Source organism: Mytilus trossulus, chromosome 7 (assembly GCF_036588685.1).
Source record: "Mytilus trossulus isolate FHL-02 chromosome 7, PNRI_Mtr1.1.1.hap1, whole genome shotgun sequence".
Lineage (NCBI taxonomy): Eukaryota > Metazoa > Mollusca > Bivalvia > Mytilida > Mytilidae > Mytilus > Mytilus trossulus.
This window is the reverse complement of record NC_086379.1, coordinates 21211944-21237134: the sequence shown is the minus strand read 5'-3', so window position 1 is coordinate 21237134 and position 25191 is coordinate 21211944. Positions and strand designations below refer to the sequence as shown.

The following is a 25191-nucleotide window of genomic DNA, read 5'->3' as shown; positions in this document are numbered from 1 at the left end:
ACATATTTGTCTTTAAGTTAAACAGTTTTTAACCGTGTGTTATTTGGGGAGATTAAACTCGCGATCTAGACGAATTTTTACACTTCTGTCACCGCACTCTGTGGAGAAAATGTTACCATTGAAAAATACGTATACTTTTCGAAATAAAGAAAAACACGTGGATATGATTTATTTCAAGAAAAGTTAAAACTCTTGCTTTCATCCCACGATATCTATGGTCCACAGACGGAAGGAAAATTGCATGTCTGCTCTGAAATGAGAAATAATACGTCAATTTATACTGCGACGAAGCGAAAAATTACAGCAAAAAGTTGTAGCAAAATTCATCTATGGTTATCTTTGCATAAATCCGTTCAAACCGTTATTTTTTAGATATCGTAATTTGTACATGATAATTGTGTTGCACTTCAGTGTTTCTGTTGATCCTTTGATTTCCTCTTATTGTTGATGTGTTGCCCTCGGTTTTAGCTTGTAACCCGGAATTGTTTTCTCTCGATCGATTTATAACTTTAAAATACCGGTATGCTACTGTTGCTATTATTTTAAAATAAGTATATGTAATGAAATATTTCAGAATAAGCTACTGAACTAACAATAATATAAACTAGCAGTGAAGTTGATTTTTTATTAACTTTTTATGATATATAGGTGTTATACCACAATTGATTTCTAGTCCAGTCAAACTAAGATTTAACCTTAAACTAATTGCAACAGATGTTTTGTTAGTTCAAATCTATAGCATTATGATTATACCCTTGATATACACAGAAAAAAAGTCCCATAAAATCTGACTTTAGAAAAACTCAAAATCAGCATTGTTAATTTCCTATGGAATTAACATTTGAAGGGGAGATAACTCTGTAAAAAAATAGTCTTTTTGGGGATCTTTTTATGTTGATTTTCTTGAAATTTATGCAAGTATGATACTTTGATGAGGTTATAAGTTTGTTATATAATCATCTGCTCATGAAATGTACAAAACCGAAATGTTATTATGGGTAGTTTTATTTTTTTATATGCATTTTTCATTACAAAAATTGCAAATTTGAAGCTTTGTGACCATTTTGAAAAAAAAATAATGTGAAAAGTTGGCATTGTTTATATCTGTATATTATATTTTTTGCAGCTTTTTAATTGTCTAAAGAAACTTTAAACCACAAAAAGAAGAATACATGCTAAATTATTTTTATTAAATTTGAGATTCTTTACTTTGACATGTTGAAAAACTCAAAAAATGGTCAACTAATTAATTACGAAATCTAGATCAAAGCTTGATAAAAGATATGAAAACACCTTTAAAGTTGTTTTTTATACTCTAAAGACCGTTAAACCATCAATACTTAATACATTCAGATGAATAAAAGTTATAATATTGTATCAATTTTTATTGATATTTCTACTTTTTTTGCAAAAGTTATCCCCCCTTTCAATGCAAATATTTATAGGAATTTTAAAGTATTTTTTAGTCTTCCTGAAGTAAGATTCTATGAGACTTTTTTTCTGTATATATTTGGGGTACAATGCTAAAGATTTAAACTTAAAAATCTTCTCTTGCAATTACTTTCAGGTTAGGGTCAAATTTTTTCTAGATTGACTGTATTATTCCCCCTTATTAGTCAAAAGGTGTCGGTCCGATAAGACCCTTTTTGGCCCCCAAAATATGGCAGTTTTACAAAATTGTTAAAATGTAAACTTTTAGTTATTTATTGGACAGTTGAATGCTTCTACTACATAAATATGGGCTGTTTTTGACAATACAATGCACAAATATCGGGTCGTAGCACCATTAAGTCATGCTAAATTACTGAAATCTTCAAAATTCTATCATTTAAGTTAAATTTTAGACGGTTTCCGTGTAAAACGAAAGTGGCCGCATTCGTGTTCATCCTTAATATTGAAATGCAAGTTGTATTTTATAATAAGAGATAACATATATAAAGGTTGTGAATGAACACGGATGCGGCCACTTTCATTTTTGACAAAAACCATCTGAAAAGTGGCGTTTTTTGGCATATTTGAGAGATTTTTCATATTTGAGCTGGAATCGGATCTTTTTTAATGACTAAATCAGTTCAAATCTTTCACAAAAACTAATTGAATCAAGTGAAATAGACACTTAAGTGTTTAAAAAGTGGTCAAAATCTTTCGTCAGTTGAAACTGAAATTTGAGGCCAAAATGAGTCCTTACCGGACTTACTCCTTTGTTAAATTTGCACTTTTTAAAAGATTGACGTGCATAATTTATCTTTGTTTCAAATAAAGAAATTCTTGGCATGATTAAAGTTTTATCCTGGCCAGTACTATAGAAAAATATTTTCATAATATTTCATTGCTTATAAAAATAATAATAACCATCACTGGAAATCAACCGATCAAATGTCCACCTCTTTTTTACCTGTGTACAAGCTTTACAAACCATGCAACCTAAAGTTTTTGAATACTCTATAGACACCCCAAATAAATTAAAATGGTGCTTTGATATATGTTTATGACATAGAAATGTGCTTTTGCAATGGAATTTTCATATGCAACCGGATGTTACGTATTACGATTTTGTGGTATTACACCTTTATAAGAATGTTCTATAACCGACGTCCGTTCCTCCAACTTACGTCCAAAACTGACGTCATAATGAAATTATTTGCACTGCAAGGAAAATAAGCACGTAGTGATTGGTTAAACCCCGTCGCGTGGTGACCCTCTATAGACCCGGTGTTAGTAAACTTCATAGAGGTCACAACGTCACGTCTACTGTTAATGGTGACGTCATGTATGAATGTTGTTGTGTTTATTTTTTTTTTCAAAACGCAACAGAAAAAGTTCAGCGTTCACTAAATTCGTTATACGATTAACTACTGGCCGCCTACTGACCATAGAGGGTGAATAAAATCCATAGGAGATTCGGCCTCCTGTCCCATCCCTAAAGATTTTACTAACCATCTATCAAATCGACAGCCAATTAAATGACCCTCTAATCGACGTTCAGTAAATGGCTTCTCTTTTTGACGTCTTTTTTAAGAACTTAATTGCCATAATGACGACACAATTTTATTTAAAGAAAAAAATTGTCATATTCCTGATATGATAAAGGCATTTTTACTAATATGAATGGTTGGTTGAAGCGAAAACTCAAAAAGTCGTTAAACAGATCTTGTAATCCAAATAATTGAACTGTTGTTCAACAATTGGCCATACTTTTTTATTCTGTCTTATGCGACTTTATAATTCCTTCATCTTTATATTTGACTGCTGTCTTATTTAAAATCAAACGGTTTGCTACTTACCCCCTACGGATCCATAGAGGGGTAGTAAAACAAATACTCGACACTGATTTGAAAACGAGACTATACATTTGATGTCGCAGATCAATTTTACACAGGATGTGGAGATACCGGACGTCGATCAGAGTCCGTTATGGTTTGACGCCACAATACAAAATATCTGACGCCATAATGGAACAGTAATTTGTGTATAAAGCCAATATATAAAGTTCGAGCAGCTCAGGTTCCCAGATAGTGTGACCTGACTTGCTGTTTATAGTAAATATACTAAAGAGTAGATCGTACTTTGACCTGTGATGGTTTACTTTTACGTATTGTGACTTTGATGGAGAGTTGTCTCATTGGCACTCATACCACATCTTCTAACATATTTTTGGAGAGACAAATCTAACATAACAAAAACTGACTTCCAGTCTTTTCAATCATAATAAGATGGTACTTGAAATCTGTGTGGTAACAGTTCAAATGAGCTTTTGCTAAATCATTTGTAAATAGCGCAAACTAAAATGTTCTTTATAGAAAACGAAATTGATATAATTTAATAGCTTGTTTATCATGTTTATGGCTCCTATTGATTCTTAAATTATACAAATGTTAAATACCAAATTGTGTATGCTTTTCAACATGTTCATTTTTAATATTGTTAGGCTTTGTTACTATTTTAATCACTGGTGAGGTTTGTGTAGACGAAACGCGCGTTTGGCGTATCACATTATAAGCCTGATACCTTTGATAACTTTTATTTAAAGTCATAAGAAACGAGTGGCCGGTGAAAAATAATGTTCTTCCAATTCTTAAACCAATGCATACAAACATCACAAACTTAGTCTTCTGTGCTCGAATTTATCATTTTTTTCGTGTAAATTTCGTATTATCGTCAATCTTTTTTTCAATCGGTCAGTGTTGTTGTGAAAATATGGCAGGTAATTAAAGTTCGTGTTTTGAAGCCGAAGTTTAACGATTGTCACCTGTTTGTCAACAATTGACGAAAAATAAACAAAAAAGCATTGAAATTGAGCACGTGTTTAACATGTAAATTCAGATAATAGTTTATTTTAAGGACATCCATGTGTAATGTGGTCACCGAATTTTTACGAGATGGGTCACACTGAGGTCACCTTGCATACGGAAAATATGTCGGGGGAAATGCTTGCTGGAAGGAAGCAATTCAAATAAAGTAAACTTCTTCTAAATATGAATGAATTAAAGAATTTTCTTCCGAAAAAGTATATGTACATAAGTTTTACAATGAAAACTATCCATTGAGTTATAAAAAACATATGCATTATTTTTTTTTTTATTTGAGGTTTCTTATGACTTTAACTTGAGTTGAATTTATAAAATAAAATAAATTAAAAAACGTTACAAATCACTTACAAAATGTAACTATGATATTTATACCGAAAAAAATATTTTTTTGTTAAAATTGACTTTTTTCTCAATATTCATATTAATAACATGTCAAAACAAGGCAATTTAGAAATAAAAATAATACTTCTTATAAGATGTCTACAATCTTCGGCGTTACATTGGTTAGTATTACAACATGCTGCACAAATATCTGTATCTCCATTGGCTCGTCTTCCTTGGCCGCCGTGTGTATAACTATAATCCTTTAACAGGTGGTCACACATCTGTAATATATGAATATACGTATACTTTTTATAATCTTTTCGCTTTATGAATTTTAACATATCTATCAAGTTGAGCCCTTTTTCCCAATTTTCAAAGTTATATAGCAGAATTACGTACTTTTGAATTTAATTTACAAAAATTATATATCACAAATGCATACTCTTACATTATACACTTATTTTAATTCAATTAAACACGCAAGCACGTCATGATCCTTTTCTGATTGGTAACTGTTGTATTAAAGTATCAGTGCAAGGCAATTTGTAAACTGTGATAACGAACTTTAATTGTGTACACAAACGAATTACTGTGAATTTTATTTGAAAATATATTATTATAATAAGGAGTTTTTTCGGTTGTTATCTGCTCTTTGTTTGGGTTGTTGTTTCTTTAGACATGTTCCCTATTTCTATTCTCAATTTTATTATTTAGAACATTGATTTATTTACCAAATATAAAAAATGAATCGGATAAAACGTACGCTTATATCTACTTTGCTGGGCTGATGTTAAGACGAATTATATATATATAATCGAGATAGTTAAATTATATATATATAATCGAGATAGTTAAATTATATATATATAATCGAGATAGTTAAATTATCAATTTTAAAGTCCGAGCCGCCTCGGCGAGGACTTTAAAATTTAAAATTTAACTATCGAGATTGGATAAATCCGATAATTCACGAGTAACTATGTAATAATCTGTTTCTCTAATGATTAAAAAGACATTTTCTTTTTTTGTTAACCGAAAATCCCCTTCGAGTGCCTTTCACATTGCACGAAGTTGTCAATTTTATTAACACCTGTTATCATAGTTTGATTCTTCCAGTTAGCTAAAAAGGTCATGACCCTTAAAATCATCCAATGATCTTTTGAGATCACCAGCAACCACACGTTGATTAAATTTTTTTATACAATGGGTTCGGAAAGGGATAAATATTCATAGAATTAGAGAAATATATATACATATGTGTTACTTTTTCCGACATCAACTTACTAATTTCCGCTCACATCCAAGTTGATATCGTACTGTACCGCCACGAACGAACTCTCTTTGCACACACATCTATAGACAATTTATAAGCGGAAATAAAATACAAATAACAATATAATAAACAAAGTTCAGTATAAACACGTGAGAAGGATACTTATAGTATGCAATCTTGTATCAATAACTTTAAAAGTAGAAAACATACCATCACTGAAAGATACATAATGTACCCCATTAATACACACACAAATAAAGATGGAGCAATTATTAGTTAAACTGAAACTAATCATATGATTCTAATAAAACTGCTGTTATGAATGCATCATATATTTGTCAAATCTATCATGCAATAATTTGGAAGATACACATCACAACTAGCTATAAATTACATAGGGGAGCATAAGCATCCTGGTGCCTTTGATAACTTTGCACAACTTTAAATGTTTTGAGTTCTATATTATTTAATAATTATCTACTTCTAGTACTTATTCCATAGAAATAAGATTTTTCTCTCGTCAAATTTATTTTCCTGGGGGTATAAAAAAAGTTTATTTATACTATTTTCTCCAATTTACTTGCATCTTGTCAGAATATACCGAAAAATAGGTTAACAATGTTACCTACCTCGTTTGATGCACACCTTTGGCTTATTTGACATAACTTTGGGGAAGAAACGCTGTCACACGATAAACATGAACCAACTATTACTGGATCTAGAAACAAAGTAATTAAAACAATTGTAAATAGTGTGTGTCCTTCTCTTTTTGTATACGTTTCTTAGTAGTCAATATAAATGAAAAAAAAACAACAGAAACCTACTAATTTCGAATGTTAAGCTCTTATTAAATGTTGTTTGAATGTCCCTCTGGTATTTTGTTATTCATCTTCTTTGATCTAATAAACTCTTAGCATTAAGTGGTATTCCACATTTTCCAATACACGCAATAAATTCAAAACAAAATAGATTGTTAAGTTCGTACAATTTCAAAAGCATTATTATATATTATATTATAACAACTTATCGAATAGGACTTATCACATAAATTGTAACGACTTGAACAACACGACGACGAGCACCACATAATAAAGAGAATCTGTTTGCCTTTCAGGAGCACCTGCGATTATTTCCAGTTTTTGGTGAGGTTCATATTGCTCAGACTTTAGTTTCCTCTGTTGCATTATGTATTACTAGTTGTTTGTGTTTTGAAGTTTTGCTTGGCGTTTTCAGTTTGCATGTATATCTGGTAGTTTTAGCCTCTTTGTCATACTGTTAATCATAAACAGAGAAAAAACAGAAATCAAATACCTACTCTGATGACACAAGAAACCATTACATGGAATGCCATTTGTTGTATTAGTTGAGCAGCACTTAGCACACGTGATGGTGTTTTTCTTTGTCCTTTCAGATTCATGCTTTCTTTTTCGACCAACAGCGCTCATTATTAGATCACAAACCTGTCAAACAAATAAAAACAGTATCAATGAAGTTATACATATGAAAATTATTTGAACAAATAACTGTGTATCATTAATTAAATGAAATTGAATAAAGATGAAGAGATTACAAGATATTTACTTGTCGGATATTACATTTCTTTGATGATTGCCTTTTTGAAAAGCAAATCGGTAAGGGCCGATTAGGGCCTCAAAATTCAGGTTCATCTGAGAAAGATTCTGGACATTTTCAAACACTTAAGTGTCAACTTTAGTCGATTCAATTAGTTATGTGAAAGATTTGAACTGATTTAGTCATTAAAGACGCTCAAATGTAAGCCAACATTTGAAAAACATATCAAATAAGTCATAATATGTCACTAATCAGATGTTTTTTGTCATAAATGAAAGTGTTCATCCGTGCTCGTTCTCAACCTTTATATACGGTATTTATCATCATCAAATACGACTTACATTTTATTATTTAGAATGAACACAAATGCGACCACTTCCATTTCGAAGATTGCAGTAATTTAGCAGGACTTTATGATGTTAGTACCCGATACATGTGCATTGTCTGGTGAAAAAAAGTTCATATTTATGTAACAGAAGTATTCTTCTTTCCAATAAAAAGCTAAAAGTTTACATTTCAATATTTTTGTAAAACTGTTATATTTTTTTGCAAAAAAGGGTGTTACTGTGCCTACTCCTTTGAAAAAAATCAATAAACAAGAATGGACTGAAAATTTGTAATGTTTCGAAAATCTATCAACAAAGGCCACCTTGGGTAGATGAAATATTCCAAGGAATGGACAAACTCGAGAATAAATTGAATAAAATTGAACAAATTGACTCTGTTGTTAATAAATTGAATACAAAAGTTAATAAACTAGAACAGTGTACTGGGAGGTTTGATGCTAAACTCGATCAAGTTGAAAAAAGCACACAGTTGATGAGTGACGAATTCGATTCCCAGAAAAAAATCTCTTTCTGAATTTAAACGCGAAGTTGATAAACTGACAAAACAACTAAATTTGAACAAAGTCAGTATGGATTCGATCGAGAAAAAAAAATCAGCTGTACTGTCGATGAACAATTAAAAGAGAAACTCGTTGATGTGCATTTGAATTCGATGAGAAGAAATCTGATATTTTATAACAATCATGAAGTTGATGGTGAAAATTGCTCAGATGTTGCTTTACAATTTTGCGCAGAATTTTTGAAAATCGCTGAACCCGAAACGAACTTAAGATTAACCGAAGCATATCGTATAGGGAAAAAGAGTGAAAAAGTTAGACCAATTCTCCTTTATTTCAGACAACGTTTATGTGTGATCTAGTAAAAAAGAATGCCAAACAACTGAGAGACACAAATTTTGGAATTTCTGAACAACTTCCTGTTGAAATACAAAACCGTCGTCGAGAAAAACTTCCACTACTGAAAGAGCTAAGACCGAAAAACATCAAAGCGTATTTTGTTAGAGATCAGATCTATGTCGGGGGCAAAGAGTATACACTATAGGAACAAAGCAGGGAAAAATTTAAGAACTTAAAATGTCTTTCATGGAACATTCATGGACTGAATTCGGTATTTGAAGATAACACTTTTTTGAACCTAGTGAACAAATATGACATTTTGTTTTTATGTGAAACTTGGTTGAAAGATGACAATTCTATAGAAATCGATGGCTGCGTTAAATTATTGAGTCTAAATAGAGATAATAACATTGGTACAAGGAATGAGGGAGGTTTAGCTATTTTTTGTAGAAGTTATTTAATAGATGGTATTTTAATAGAAAAATAACTGAGTTGTGGAATTGTTGTTATAAAATATAAACATGATTTTTTCACTATGCTGTATGATATTATTGTATGTTTCTCTTACATACCTCATGAGAGGTCAAATTTTTATGTAATTAATGATATTGATTTTCATGAGATTATTGAAAATGTTATTTTAGAGTACAATCACAAAAGTTTAGTTTTTTTTTTGTGGTGATTTAAATAGCCGCATAGGCATAATTGATGACATTTTAGAAAATGATAATTTAGATAGATATGTTTCTAGTTTCGAACACATTGAAAACCCCATAATTCCGAAACGCCATTCGCTAGATAGTACAACCAATGCGTACAGTCGAAAGCTACTACAATTGTGCTTCAATACAGGTGTAACGGCGGCGAACGGAAGATTAGGAAAAGACCAGGACGGGAAATTAACAGTTTGCACATCGAAAGGTAGAAGTGTAAATGACTATCTTCCCTTATCCCCAGACGATTACAAACTATTGTCGGATTTTAATGTTTTGGAATTCAACGAACATTCCGACCATGCACCGTTATTTTTTGAACTCGTTTTAGAAGATGCAAGCCCAAAAAACGTATACCCTAAGACTCATAATATTTTGAAATGGAACGATAGTAAAACAAACGATTTTGTTGAAAGTATGCATCAACAAACAGAAAATTTAATATCATTAGTGATTAATATTTCGAACGCGGATGATATGAATAGTGCAGTTAGGGATCTGTCAAACATTTTGTATAACAATGCTTTTAAAGTCTTTGGTCGTCGATTCTTATACGAGATAAAGCAAATACAGATAGACCGGATAATGAATGGTTTGATGTAAAGTGTGCAACTGCCCGTGATCAATTCCATCGTGCTCGCAATTTCTTCTTTAGACACCCCACAGAAACAAATAGACAATTGCATGTAATTGAAAGGAACAATTTTAATAAGGTGAAACGAAAGGCAAAGTTCAATTACAAGCGGCGAAAAGGCAAAATTTTGTGTCATATGGCGAAAACAGACCCTAGGAAATTCTGGACCGAGGTTCGTAAGAATAAAAGAAACTCTGGTTGCAAAATAGACAATGCATTAATGTTAAAACACTTTGAATCTATCCTTGGAGATAACCCACCGGATTTATGTGACGAAGTTTTTAACCTTATGAACAACTCTGTTTTTGAAAATTTGAATATAAATGATCTAGACACTGAAATATCTGAGGATGAAATTCACTATTCAAACTGTTCACTACTATTTTAACCAATCGTTTATTGTCGTGGTCAGAGGAAGAAGAAAAACTCATCAACAATCAATTTGGCTTCAGACCCGGACGATCTACTATAGATGCAGTAGTTGTATTACATGGAATTATAACTAATACTTTTCAACAAAAGCAAAAACTGTACTGTTCATTCGTAGATTTCCGTAAAGCTGGACCGAAGAATACTAATGTATGAACTCCTTAAAAGTGGAATAAGCTCCAAATTTGTTACTATTGTAAAATCTGTCTATTCCTCTGTTAAAATGCGTGTTAGATCTGGTGGTATTTTATCCGATTCGTTCGATAATTTAATGGGGGTAAAACAAGGGGAGCCCTTGTCGCCTCTTTCGTTTTTATTCTTCATCAATGACTTGATTGAGGACATTCATATTGATATGCGGGATGATGCCTTTACTGTGAATAATATTCTTATATGTGACCCGCCATGACATTTCCAGGCTTATGGAGGTAAACGTCATAATGCGAAAACGTCGATGTAAAGTTACGTAACGTAATCGGGGCACCTGTTATTGAATGTCCGATTTGCTTAACTCATAAACTAACATTGACTTCTTTCTTATCTTTAGGAACTTGAATAAAATTTCGAATATGTAAACGTAAGATTTTGTTACGAACAAAATTTAGTCATGCAGGATAAAATAGAATTTATTATTCCCGTGTACAGATTTCCGACATAATTAATTTACGCAACTTATTACTTAAAGAGTTGATGTTTACAACTTTGTTTTGCTTCATTGAAAGGGTCTTTGGTTATTATCTATAAATTATAGTAGCATTGCAGATAAATCGTAAAAATAAAATAGTAGCGAAGGACTGTAAAATACGTAAATTAATTTCCTGCCCCGTATTAGTTTTGAGCTCTAGGTTTTCATCAAGGGGAACTACTCACGTTAAACTATTTTTAGACAACACACGAAAATGTAAACACGAAAGACAACATATATGTTGTACATACTTTAAAGATGAAAAGGAATTTACAATTTGATGGAGGGTAAAACGATATAACAATATGGCAAGTCAAAGTAGTGTGTTCTCTAATGCAAGTACTGTACCGCTGGATTTGATTGATGAACAAGATGAAGAACTCGTCAACGAAATTGAAGAAGTCGATAGAATTTTTTTGGGAATATAGAAATAAATGAAATCAATGAACATGACTTTAACACAAACGATGATGATGACACAGATAATGACGAGTCTGATAACGAAAATACAGAGACTTGTCAGATAGCTTTCGGTGATTTAGACATAAACGAATCTGTCAAAGAAAAACAATTTCTCGAAATCACTTGCCAATGTGAAAAAAACTATATAATAAAGTACCATGCAGCACTTTTGTTAATCATGAGGTATTGTCTGATAAGATGTAGTTGTTTAGAAATGGACAAACATGAGCTTGACATGGTAATAAAAGTTCAACTGTTTGCACACAGAAACAATGACCATGATGACTCAAATGTTGATGCCAAAAAACATAAAAGCAAAGAAAGAGAAAGAATTAATCAGCAGTATTATTTTAATGGCCACCAGATATGCAGGAAGACTTTTTTTATTTGCACATGCAATTGGAAAATCTCAGCTAGATTCTATATCCAAATCGTTGGGAAAAGAAGGTCTAAAACCGAGGACTCATGGAAACACTGGTAAAACCCCTAAGCATGCTTTGTCCATAACTGATATTCAGAGAGTGAAGCATTTTATTCAGGAGTATGGTGTAAAATTGAGTCCCCTTGCCTGGTCGTTTGCCAAATCACAAAGACTTGAAGGTGACTTTACTGCCTTCCGATAAAACTAAAGCTGACATACATCAAATATATTAAGAAGCTGCAACTTCACTTAACTACAGGGCAATAAGTTTATCTGAGTTTAAGAAGTTGTGGTTAGAGCAGTGTCCACACATAGTGCTCATGAAACCAGGAACAGATTTATGTTCAGCTTGTCAAAGCTTTACTGTCAGTTTAAGTAACACACGAAATATGACAGAAGAAGAAAATACAATTTTGTTACAAAACTATGGTGGTCATGTTGAAAAGGCTAAGAAACATATATACTATTACAGAGATCAATGCCAAGAAAGCAAGGAGAATTATACTCAGTTACCAGACAATCAAAGAAACAGAGGTAAGTACATTAACGTTATATTTAGTAATTATTGAAAAGCATACAGTCATTTACATTTTTACAAGTACAAATGTACATGCATGTAAATTTACATTGTGAGGATTTTAATGTCACGAATGAACAAATCCTAATTGTGAACAACATGTTATATATAGAAGTCATGCTGATATTTAATTAAAGTGTAATATGATATGAGCATGTACAAAAGGATATATATACATACATATTTGCATAAAAACATATTACATTTGTTTATACAGTAATACATGTGTATATATATACAATTTATTTGAAAAAAAAGAAAATGTGGTATGATTGTCAATGAACATATTCACATGTACAAAATGCACATTGAATAAACAGGTTCTGTATTTGCATGTCAATAAATAATTGTGTGTAAAATGTTTAATTTCATTCACATACATGCATGCTTAACATGTTTATAATTTGTACCTTACATGTACAATTGTACATTGGTGTATATCAAATGCATGTTATTATTTAAGGCACATTCAAGTTTTGAGTTGTATCTGTGAACATTTTTCAAAGTATTAATAATTTGAGACTGATTTGGTGACGCATACATGTATCAGCCAGTTGATGCATTATAAACTATGGCAAATACCACATTTACATTCCCTGTATAATTGCATTCTTAAACAAAAACACACAAAAAACTTATACCTTTTTTTAATAATTAAAGCTGTATACATGTATATTATTTGTGGTTTATTGTACATTATTTTTCATTATTATAATTGTTACAAATTATGTTTCAGGTCAACCGCCACTATCATTTGAAGGAAGCATGCATTACAGCTTTGACTATGCACAGGAAATACACTATCCACACTATGCACAACAAGTGGGTCCATTGTTTTTCAAAACTCCAAGGAAATGTCAGTGTTTTGGTGTCTGTGCAGAAGGTTCAGGTAAACATTATGCTACATTTTTGCTTTTATATTCCTTAGAGAATAAATGTTATTACAATGCAGTTAAAAATATACAGCACTAACAACATATCATCACTTTCGGATGATAAAGGAATCACCAGGAGTAGTTTTTGATAGGGAGTATTGTGACAATGATGAAAAACAGTTTTGGTTGTAATTAACCCATTATCTGAACCAACGGAATTGCCAAAAAAGGGGTTAGACGCAATGCGTCAGTGGTACTTGTACCAAGAGATTATGCCACTCTGTTATGGCAGCAAAGACATTACATGCCCTAAACCCACTATACCAAAGCCGGAAATTACAGTTATTGAAGACAGACAGAATACGAGGAAATGTGGTTACTGTAAAAAAAAAATGGACACGAGACAATAAATAGAAAATTGGTGTGTCCATTGAAACCTTAATAAAAAATTTACTAATATAGACAAATTAAAGTACAGTTATCAAGTTTTATTTTTAAATTAATACTCATTACTGATACAAAACATGTACATGAATGAACACACATATTTTGAGTGACAAACACATTTTAAGTTATACTTAAACAGCAAAAAAATGTTTTGAGTGATTTATTTTATAAGTAGATCCATGGTTGCTATGGAAACCGAATGGTTGCTGAATTAAACTCAAATTCACTTATCAATAAATTTAGTTCACTTAAGTTACATTTTGATAATTTGAAAGACTAGAATAAAAAAACACACACTACAATATGTCAAGTTGCAAGGAAAACTGAAGTTTTTAAGTAAGATAAACCTTAGAAATATTGCAAAATGGTACTATTTTTAAAAAAAATGCATCTCACAAAAATGACCATAATTCTATTAATTTTAATAATTCGACCAAAAACACTTTCTGGGTGTTTTGTATCTATGTTTACTTCATAAAAATGCAAAAAACTCATTTTGGTCCTGATACCTCCCCTCCATAAGCCTTAAAATCTTATATCTTATTCTTTTTGCGGATGACACGGTGTTGTTTGGAAAATCACCAGAATTATTGCAAGAACCTTTAGATAAATTATTGAAATACTGTCATAAGTGGAACATTGAAGTTAATACCGAAAAAACAAAAGTTATAGTATTTAGAAATGGATGGCAACCAGTAAGTGCCAGATTCTTCTACGACAATAAAGAGCTAGACATAGTAAATTCCTGTATATATCTTGGCATGATGTTTTATTTTAATGGAAAATTCTTACAGACTCAGAAACGTGTGTCTCAACAGGGATCACGAGCTTTATCGTCATTGTTAAACTCAGTGAAAGATGTGTTCTTGTCAAAGAAGAAACAACTTGATCTATTTGATAGTATGGTGGCCTCTGTTCTTAATTACGTTTCGGAAATATGGGGTTTCAATCGAGGTAAAGATGTTGAGATTATTCACAATCGTTTCTGTCGATATATTTTAAAAGTTGGCAAATCTGTTCCAAATTGTTTTTTATATGGAGAATTGGGCCATTTTCCTATTTACATGATGAGAAATATTGAACATATTAACAAACAAAACACCTATTGTTTATAATGTTTATAAATTGTTATTTGATGATGCCAATAATGGCAAAAAATCTGGGCTTCTAATGTACGTGACGTGACTTACTATTTGATAGTGGTCTCAATTATATATGGTATCAACAATCAGAAATACATACTACTGGATTTTTTTTTAATGTAATTAAAAATAGAATTAAAGATCAGTATATACAAAGCTGGTTATCATATGTAGAAAAGAGCGGAAAACTTAGTATTTATAAGGATATAAAGTTAGAAAAAAGAGGGACGAAAGATACCAAAGGGACAGTCAAACTCATAAATTTAAAGCAAACTGACAACGCCATGGCTAGAAATGAAAAAGACAAACAGAAATACAATAGTACACATGACACAACATAGAAAACTAAAGAATAAACAACACGAACCCCACCAAAAACTAGGGGTGATCTCAGGTGCTCCGGAAGGGTAAGCAGATCCTGCTCCAAATGCGGCACCCTTCGTGTTGCTTATGTGATTACAAAATTACATTAGAATTTAGGTTTGAACATTATTTAGATTTTTGTTATAATTCACACCTTTTAACTAAATTGCGAAGTGGTCCATTTAAGGTAGATCATAAGTAAATATTTTTTGAGACAGAATTTTCTTATACTTAGCCAAAATGAAGATTTTAGTATGCTCTTTTCAGAAATGTAATAAAAAGTATGGGTCACCGTGCTATTTTTCAAGCTATGTGTCGTTGAAAATTGCCTAAATTTGGTTAGATTGTTAATGGAAAAACACATTTGCGTGCATAAAAAAAAATCTATGAGATAGAATTTTGAAATAAATTGGGAAAAGATAGGTTTTGTACTATAGTTTAAGAAAATAAAAAGAAAAAATGGTGTCACCGAACTTGTTTTCTTGCTACAAGTAAAAAGAAAAAAAATCCCTATCAGTCTAGTATAAAATATTTACTAAAAGAGTTATCTTCCCTTAAATGACTCATTTGAAAAAAATGATTCTAAAAGCAAAAACAAATATATTTGTTTAAATATTTTGAATAATAAAATAAATAACCATCTTTTCTTTATATTATCAAACAGTCTAACCTTAAATTTGCAAATCTGTCTCCAAATTTGCAGATTGAGTCAAATAACTAGACCGATTTTTTAATGTGATTATACAATCCAAGATGGCGGTATATGCTTTTATACCATGTATCTACCTTAAACTGAACATTAAAACAGGAAGATATACTGGCATGGCTAGAGAATTACGTTTATGTAAATGTTGTAATATTCAGTGTGTTGAAAACGAATACCACTTTTTACTAGTATGCCCTGCCTATAGATCAATTAGGCCTATATATTTGCCAAAATGCTATTGTTCTTGGCCAAACCTTACTAAAATACAGTATCTATTTAAATTAAAGTCTGTTTTACATATCAAAAAATTGTGTAACTACATAAAATCTGCGTGGTCAATCAGATCACATATTGTTACTTAATGTTATTTGCTTTCTTGTAAAGATTTATATGTATTGTTCTCTGCTGTTTATCATTTGTCATGTTGTAAATATGTTTTTCGTTGCTATAGCATATATATGCTTTTTGCAATAAAGTACTCATTCATTCAACACTTATTATAATTTGTATTTATAATGTTGTTTTACATTTAATTGTCAATAATATAAAGTGCCAATATTTGATTCCGGATAAACATATACAGAGATTATATTAAAAAAAAAACAGATATATTGCACCATCTTTTTTGTTGCTGTAACAATTCATCTTTTTAATATTAGGAAGTACGATATAAAACTATTCCAATGTACTTTCTTATATTATTTTCTTTATCAATCAAATAACGTATGTTTGTATCTTTTTTTTTATTTTTTGGATAATACAACGTAAATTGATATAGGAAGATGTGGTATGAGTGTTAATGAGACAACTCTCCATCCAAGTCACGTGCACAATTTTTAAAGTAATTCATCATATATCAAAGTACGGTGTTCAAAAGGGAGCCTTTGCTCACACCAATCAGTAAGACAAAAAGGGCCCGACAAAGGACTACTGTAAATCCATAAATTGTATATATTAAAATTTTCTGGTTAGACAATACTTGGTAATTCTTGTAGGATATTGGATCCAATGCTAACATCCAACATCAGTTTGCAACATTTTGCAATCAAATACAAAAACATATATACCTGTTTCGATCTACATCCTGCTGAAAACACCCTCGATAAATTATCAAGAATGACTGAGTCTAGATAACATTCCTAAAATTGAAATAATAACGATGTTGATTTTGTAATGTAACGCAAATTTCAAGGTACATGAACACTACAACATTTATTCAGACTGACTGGTTTACAAGGGATACCTTTAATATCTATAAATTTAAACATCACATTTAAATTAGATATGTGAAAACCCATTGGTATTGATTCAGATGCAATGTCAGTAATTCAGAGCTGTTTAAATTTTATTTGTATGGTACATGTACTATTAGTACTCATTGTTGGGCATACATTTCAAACGCGCTATGTCCTACTCGTAGTGATATTTGACTATCTATATCTGAATTGATTGTATCTTTTATAAATACTTACCTTGTATTGGTACATAAATATGCATGATGCACACAAGGCATCTAATAATTGCGCAGTAAAACGAACAAGAAAAAAGAACACGATCAGTAAAAAAAAATATATTTAAACTTATTCGTCTAAATACGTATGTTCTTCTCTTTATTTGTAGGATGTTGATACAGCTTCACTTTTTGTGATTTTCAGATAAAAAAAATTCTAGTGCCTATTTCAGTGAATTTGGTATTGCTTTTAATTTTCAAAAAAAATCAAAACATTGATAGCTGACATAATAAATTAAGATTAACATTTATTGAATTAGGAGATAACAGCAGTATTTTATACTGCAATCAGCTATTTTACTATACAGATAAAGCTATAAGTATAAACCTTAGCTTTATACGTCAATGACCTCAACTAATATATAAGCCACGCATACTTACCGAAACTATTGCATTTCATTAACAACGTCACGTCACAACCATGAAAACGTGTAGTAACAATGGTAAAACTTTCATGAATTTAAACATGTTACACGTATGTCTTCAAATTGGTAATTTGTATACCATGTTTATTAAATGTTATTAATTAATTTCTTTTACCCTTTCTATTTCCTTGAAATGTCTATGTCTTACCGCCTGGACTACGCTCATAGGGAAATACCCTAAATAGTACCCCCATGAGGGAAATTCCAAACACTTTTTTTACAATATTTGTTACATATTTTTTTTTTTTTATTTCTATCGATTTCAGTATAAAGACAGTATACGTATAGAGTCTTAAAATATGAAATTTATTTCTATTCGGCACGAAACGGGGAAAAGATCGGTACAATCTCGCATTTCCCCTGTTTCTAAGCCTCACACAAATAAATTGCATATTCCAAGACACTAAACGTATATCGGCTAAGTATGTTAAGCTTTGCCTTCGTAAATGTAAGTCTAACTGTCGCAAATTGAGTTTTTCTAGCGACAGAAAAATCAAGTTTTACGAAGGCCAAGCTTAAAATACAATAGAGTTATCTCCATTATAAAGCAGCATATTAAAGTAAATATCATTAAATTAATATGATGGCGCAAAATGAAATAAATGCAAAATTCCGCGAAACTGTTGCATTGTCTTAATTAGTTAAACAATGTGACGGGGATATTCATTAAAAAGAAGTTATCCTGCACGTAAGCTGCTATTGTATTCAAGTTTATTTGTTTAAGCAAAACAAATATCTAGCGCAGAATCCGTGAAAATGAATACTTTTAACGGCAACACAGAACTCCGCAATATAAATTTAAAGAGCTATCACTGAAATTAAAAAATTTCTGATTTCTTTTTTTTAATTAACATAGCCACAGCTTGGATATGGAAATTAAAAAATGTGACAGTTTTTGTACATGATAATTATCATGATAGAGTTATCCCTATTTTTCAATATTTGCTTTTTGCAACTAGTCTGTGGTCAGAAACTGTTATATAGACGTTATTAAATCAAATCAAACAGTTAACAACTGGCTACTGTTTATCGCGTTATGGATATATACCACCCTTAAAACGTAAGGTTCAACTTGTAAATAATCTGAATACATCAAAGGGAGAAATGGGTGTTCAATGAGCAGACGGATATGACGACGTTAGTGCGCACAGTACCTCAGATCCATCCGTGCATAACTTTTATTTGTTAAGATACTATTAATATGACTTATTACAATATAATACAGATGTAATGCAATATAATGATGATGACCAGAGAGTAACCCTGGATATTTAATATAAAAAAGGGACGCTTCACCAGATTGATGGAATAGTGAGGTATAGTGTACACTGCGTGCAAATATTATTGAATAAAATCCAGTTATTTTTACTTCAGTAAAGCAAACAAAACTTCTTAAAACTGAACACTTGGTATTCATCATTTTCCTTCTTCGAAACGTTAGGTACCCAAGGCACACAATCTAAATAAATATAATGGAAAATAAAAAATCTCAAATTGTACTTGTTTATACGAACAATAATATGCACAGTACCTCATCGTTATCCGTGCAGACTGCTTTTTGAGTAAGGCAATCATTTATGCTTGTTACTTGATCACAGAATAGACATGTTAAACCTAAAAACAATTATATTTTATTATATTCTCTACTTTTTAAATGTTGGTCAAAATGTATGCAGAGCAGTCTTTGAACGATTCCCTACATTGCTCACAAATTGTATAACGTAACAGAAAAAACATTGCTTGTGTTTATTTTCTTACTGAACGAAAGTTGACAAGATTAAATGCAGTAAGTACTTCTATGTATACATGTTGTCATCACTTCTATGTTTACACGATTTATCATTGATATGTTCATAACTATAGATTTAAAGTTTATAAAACATTTTTCATAACAATAAGAAACGTAAGTCCTCAATGCTTTTCAATATCGCTCTCAATTGGCTTTCAACTCCTTTTATTTAAGTGTCACTCCCAAGTCTTTCGAAACACGCGCTTGGTGGACAATATGTTTACTACATGTACTAAGCTTATCTATTCATTAGTTTTCAAGAATATTTCCGTTTTTTTTGTGTACTTAATACTATTTACGTTTATTTTTATGTGATCTACAGTCTTGTTGTTACTCGATCTGTTTTAGTAATGAGTTGTATTATTTCATTGTAACTATTTTAGTTAGAATAGTGTGAATTTATTCTCAATCAATGGCCAACCTTTCAAAATTGCAAATGCATTTTCATTTTTGGCTTTGTACAGAACGTTCCAGCTTCGACGGGCTAACGTTTTTAATGTTGAGCATTTACCAAAAAAACTATAAAAAAAAACACAATGAGTGAAGTAAACGAGAACTAAACTGAAGTAACAATTACAAGTTTAATTTTATGAACAAAGTTTAAGTAAGCATAATCCACCCCTTACAGGTACTCTAACTGTTGCAAAGCTTAATGTTAACTCACCGCTGCATCGGTGAATATCATATATATGGGGTTGATAAATTATTGTATCAACCACATCAAAAGTCAATATGTATAATGTTAACTCACCTCTGCATTGATTTAGAAGAGTGACGCCGATAATCAATCGAAACACTGAAATCAAATACTCCATCATTTCAACAGTATTTTGATAGCACACTCTTTTTATATTTTTACACGGTTAAATGTACATCTACCATTGTTTGTTATGTTTTATTATTCTGTCGAACAAAGGGGAACATATAAGAAACACCAAAATATTCATAATCTAAAATATACGTTAGTATTCTCGAATGATTTGATTTATACTTGAAATATCTGGGCCTTTAACAGCTGCTATATATGCGGCATGGCTTTTACTCAATGCTGAATGCAGTGTGTTGTCCTGTTTTTGTTAACTTCTATGTTGTTGTAAACTTGTAGCGAATCATCCTATTGACCATCACACCACATCGTCTTATTGACCATCACACCACATCGTCTTATTGACCATCACACCACATCGTCTTCTTTTTAAAAATTTTACACTAAATTACTTGGATGTGAACTGTTTGTTACGGAAGTATGGGAGAATATAATTCATTATAAATAAAAGTGGTTTTGAACTACTTTCTAGTATGTCTAGGTCCTTTTATATCGGGTCTTGTTTTTTTGTCTATTGCTTTTATGTAAGTTGTCATTTTGTTAAGTTAGGCTGTTTTGTTCTTTTTTGTACGGTAGCCTGTGTTGCTAATTAAATGTTCACGTGCTAAAAATCGTCTTAATGCTGTTTTACGAGGTAATTTTGTTGTACTCTTTGTCTAGTATTTTATTATAGGGCGACATCGTATGAGTATCGCAAACAAATCATGATAAAATCACGTCTGTTGTTTTTGCTGTTTATTCGGGTTGTTGTCTTTTTGACACTTTCCTCATTCTTAATTTAATGTGTTACTATTTAATTCATCTGATCCGAGATTTTGCAAAATTTGAACTTGTTTCTTTAGACATCATAATTTTATGATATCCAGTTATTAAGGACAAATAGCGAAAAGTTTTATTAAAATATTTACAATTAAGAAACTCTACAACACACTAACGAACTCCATTAATTAATTTTAATAGAACGTTTCAACATATCGGCAACTTTTTAAAAATCACCTTTTACCGAAAAAAAAATCCCTAATTTAATTAAAGTTCAACTTTATTTCTTGTTTAAGATTAAAGGTTGATAATTTTGAATAAGAATTGATTTATATTCAATTTCAACAATAAATCTGATATAACCCCGCTCTTTCCCATTGATATCAAAGTATGGCTATAATTACGATAACGTCATGCACATGTGTCACGTCGAAATGTAAATTCCAACGCCACTTGTGTTTCTAAACTGACAATTTAATAAAAAGCATTCTAAAGGTGAATTTATATAAATATCTGTTCACGTTTTATAGTGATGAGGTTTTCTGAAACGTTTCTGCGTTATCAAATTAAAATGGTTGTTTTAACGTGTCTTCCATGTCCGCCTTGATATACTAATACACAAGATTCGAATTTTCCTATTATGTCATTCCTCGTGCTATTATGTTTCTCAGCATTATGTTCAATCCACCATTTTTTTCTTAAAATGTCCAGTACCAATTCAGGAATATGGCAGTGGTTATCAATAGTTCGTTTCTATGTATGTTACTTTATCGTTTGTTTTTGTTGCACTTCAGTGTTCTGTTGTTTCCTTGTTTTCCACTTTTAGTTGATGTGTTTCCTTCTGTTTTAGTTTGTAAATCGAATTTGTTTTCCATTAATCTGTTTATGACTTTTGAACAGCGGTAAGCTTATGTTGCCTTTTTACTGCTCGTGTAAAGGTATTGTAAATAGAAAAGCCTACTGGTCTTAAAATGAGCTAAGAGAACACCCTAAAACAGTTATTTTTTAAATTTTCAATCTTCAAAACTAATATTGGGGAACAAAATCTACACAAAAACCTTGCCCTGGGTATTCCATGTGTTCTTGAAAATTACACGGATCCTGCTCCACATGAGGCAATCATCGTATTCCTTATGTGAGAAAACCGGTGATAAGTCTAATTCGGTAGAACGAGATTATGGTTAGGATAATAGGAACATATTCGTTGTCACCAATACAACAGCTGTTCGATAATGGTCAACCTGCTCGTGATTGTGTCCATAAAGTCTTTATATGGACGATTTAAGCTTCAACACTTTGAACTCTTTGTTTTGTAAAAAAAACTATTTAAAAAAATCATGATAGAAAATACAAGCTTTAGAATATCCTTTCAAAAGGGAGCTTCGTTTTATTTGATTTGCAATATATCTGTGAAGGGGAAAAAACATTAACTGTTTTAATTGAAAATCTTGCATAGGGCTTCTTGGTGATAACTCTACTTACCAAACATATTTATTCACGCACGTGAATCAACTTGTAGAAAAATCTGCAAAATCACAATACGAACTTTTTAAATAAACTTTGGTTAAGTAATCGCAAATAGCGTTGAATATTGTAAAATATAACAGAGACAAAAAGAATTCGGGCTCAATTATGTCATGTTTACGTTTTTCTGGTGAATCATTTTTAAATTGCCTTGCCCTATGTCATATATGTCCCTTAAGACAACTGTACTTATCCGTAGCGTTGTGCATTACATGAGTTACCATCATGTGACATTTGTTGTCGTCTGCCATTCTAGTATCGTTGGAACATAAAAAATAACAAGTTGTGTAGAAAAGTTAAGGAACTTTCAACGTATGTCAAAGAATGGATATTTCGTCGAATATAGGTGACATACAAACAATCCCCAAGTCAATTGTTATTGACACTGTTTGGAAATTTTTCGGCACAGGTTTTTTTTAGTAAAGAAGTGGCAGACCATTGCTGGAATGCACTCTTATAGGTTTTTGTGTATGAAATGATAAACAAGTTTAATGGTGTTCCTGTGTCTAAATGTACAATCCAGCATCATATACATAACATGGGTATCACAGGCGTGTCCATTATAAAACACTTTTCTTGAGGGAAGTCAATCGACCAAAAAACATGCATGGTTCATAGAAAAAGGAGATAGACGGTTAACGACCACTGGAAATGCTGTTGTTTTTCTGATGATATCAAAATTATGATTTGAATTGATGACCGTGTTTATATATAAGGAAGAGAAGAGGGTGGAGACCGGTCTTTGTTTAACTGCGGACACCACAAACACAATTTCAAGTCATGATTTGCAGGAATGGCGGCAGCACAATTGGTTCTGTGAAGGCAATAATAATGCCGTTGAATACAAAGAAATAGTTTATGAACATTTGTGGCCAGTGATAGTACGGTATTTCCGGGAGGCAATCATTTTATTCTAGGATGACAACACCCCTGTCCATTTGCACGGTCCTACAACAAGTGTAAAGCTTGGATCAGAATTATCGGTATGATCTGATCTGCACAGTCGCAAGACTTGAGTTGGATATAAAACGTTTGGTTATTTAAAAAAAATAAAACTTCAAACACGTATTGGATTGATTTAATATAAAAATAAATATTCTTTCAAAGAAATCCACCGTCTCTTTGTCAATTTTAAGCCTATAACTATATTTAGTGTTTGTAAAAAACGATTTCTAAAAGCATATATAGTGTTCGGTATAAGCCAAGGCTCCGTGTTGGAGACCATATTTTTACCTTTAATGAATTACTTTTACAAATTATTATTCTCATACCAAATCGTCTTATATCTATATAGTTATGGTGTATAATGATAGTTTACCTTAAATGAAATGACGGCATTACATTTTATTTTATTGACTTTGAAAGTTTTTATATCAATATGATATTTTGTTTCTGTATAAATGTATCATTCGAGTTGTCTAATTGTGTGTTGTTATTGAATTTGTGTACAACTTTTTACTAATTTACAATTTTATTCAAAAATGGTTTTATAATTAATCAGGAATCAGAAGAATAAAACATTTACACGTATTAGACAAAACAAAATTGTAACAGATCAATAATTCAAAGCCTTATAGTAGTCGACAATCCCATAAATTGATCATCAGAACCTTTCAAGAGGCATATTTATAAATGACAAATAACACTTTAAACAACCAAAGTCAAAAGGTTGTATAATTATCGATTAAAGAGCTAGATGTCCTTAGTGTTCTTGTATTTATTTGTACTGTATTCCTATCAAAATAAATTGTCATTTTAGCGGTATTTTTAAAATTGCCATAAAAACGGTAGGTTTGGCTGCCATTAAACCAGATTCAACCAAACATTTTCTTCTAAAAATGTACTGTACCAAGTCAAGAATATAACATTTTGCTATCTAAGAGTTTGTTTTTCTGTAGTTTGTACAATTTTATGTACAAAAGACTTAGCACATTGCATTTCAAAAATTCTAAATTTTGTAAATTGTTAATTTACAGTTAATACCATATCATGGATAAGAAATATTTGTAAATCATCGTTTCGGTAACGAATCATTGACATTGTAGATAGAATAACCCATTCGATGTTGGTTACCTCCCGCAGTCAACGTGTCGAATATTTATTGTCTCTGCTTTACCCAGTGAAGTTTTTGTATAATTTTATCATAGAAGTGTTTCAATTTAATAAAATATGTCATACCTTATAATGTGTCCAACTGATAATATCTGGAACAATGCTTATCTATTTGTCACCCATATCAGTC

The 25191-nt window shown here is 31.2% G+C and overlaps 1 protein-coding gene and 1 pseudogene across 1 annotated transcript; one reads left to right on the top strand and one right to left on the bottom strand.

Moving 5' to 3' along the window:
• Nucleotides 1–153: 153 nt before the first annotated feature.
• LOC134726895 (uncharacterized) lies at nucleotides 154–25191 on the bottom strand. Its single transcript, XM_063591295.1, has 10 exons — nucleotides 25128–25191; nucleotides 22908–22950; nucleotides 20592–20636; nucleotides 19583–19665; nucleotides 17184–17255; nucleotides 7223–7367; nucleotides 6537–6625; nucleotides 5919–5987; nucleotides 4777–4915; nucleotides 154–250 (listed from the first exon to the last, which is right to left on the bottom strand). The coding sequence occupies exons 2-10, from the start codon at nucleotides 22912–22914 to the stop codon at nucleotides 213–215; spliced, it is 687 nt and encodes a 228-aa protein (XP_063447365.1). The 5' UTR covers nucleotides 22915–22950; nucleotides 25128–25191; the 3' UTR covers nucleotides 154–212.
• LOC134726058 (uncharacterized) lies at nucleotides 11800–14794 on the top strand (annotated as a pseudogene).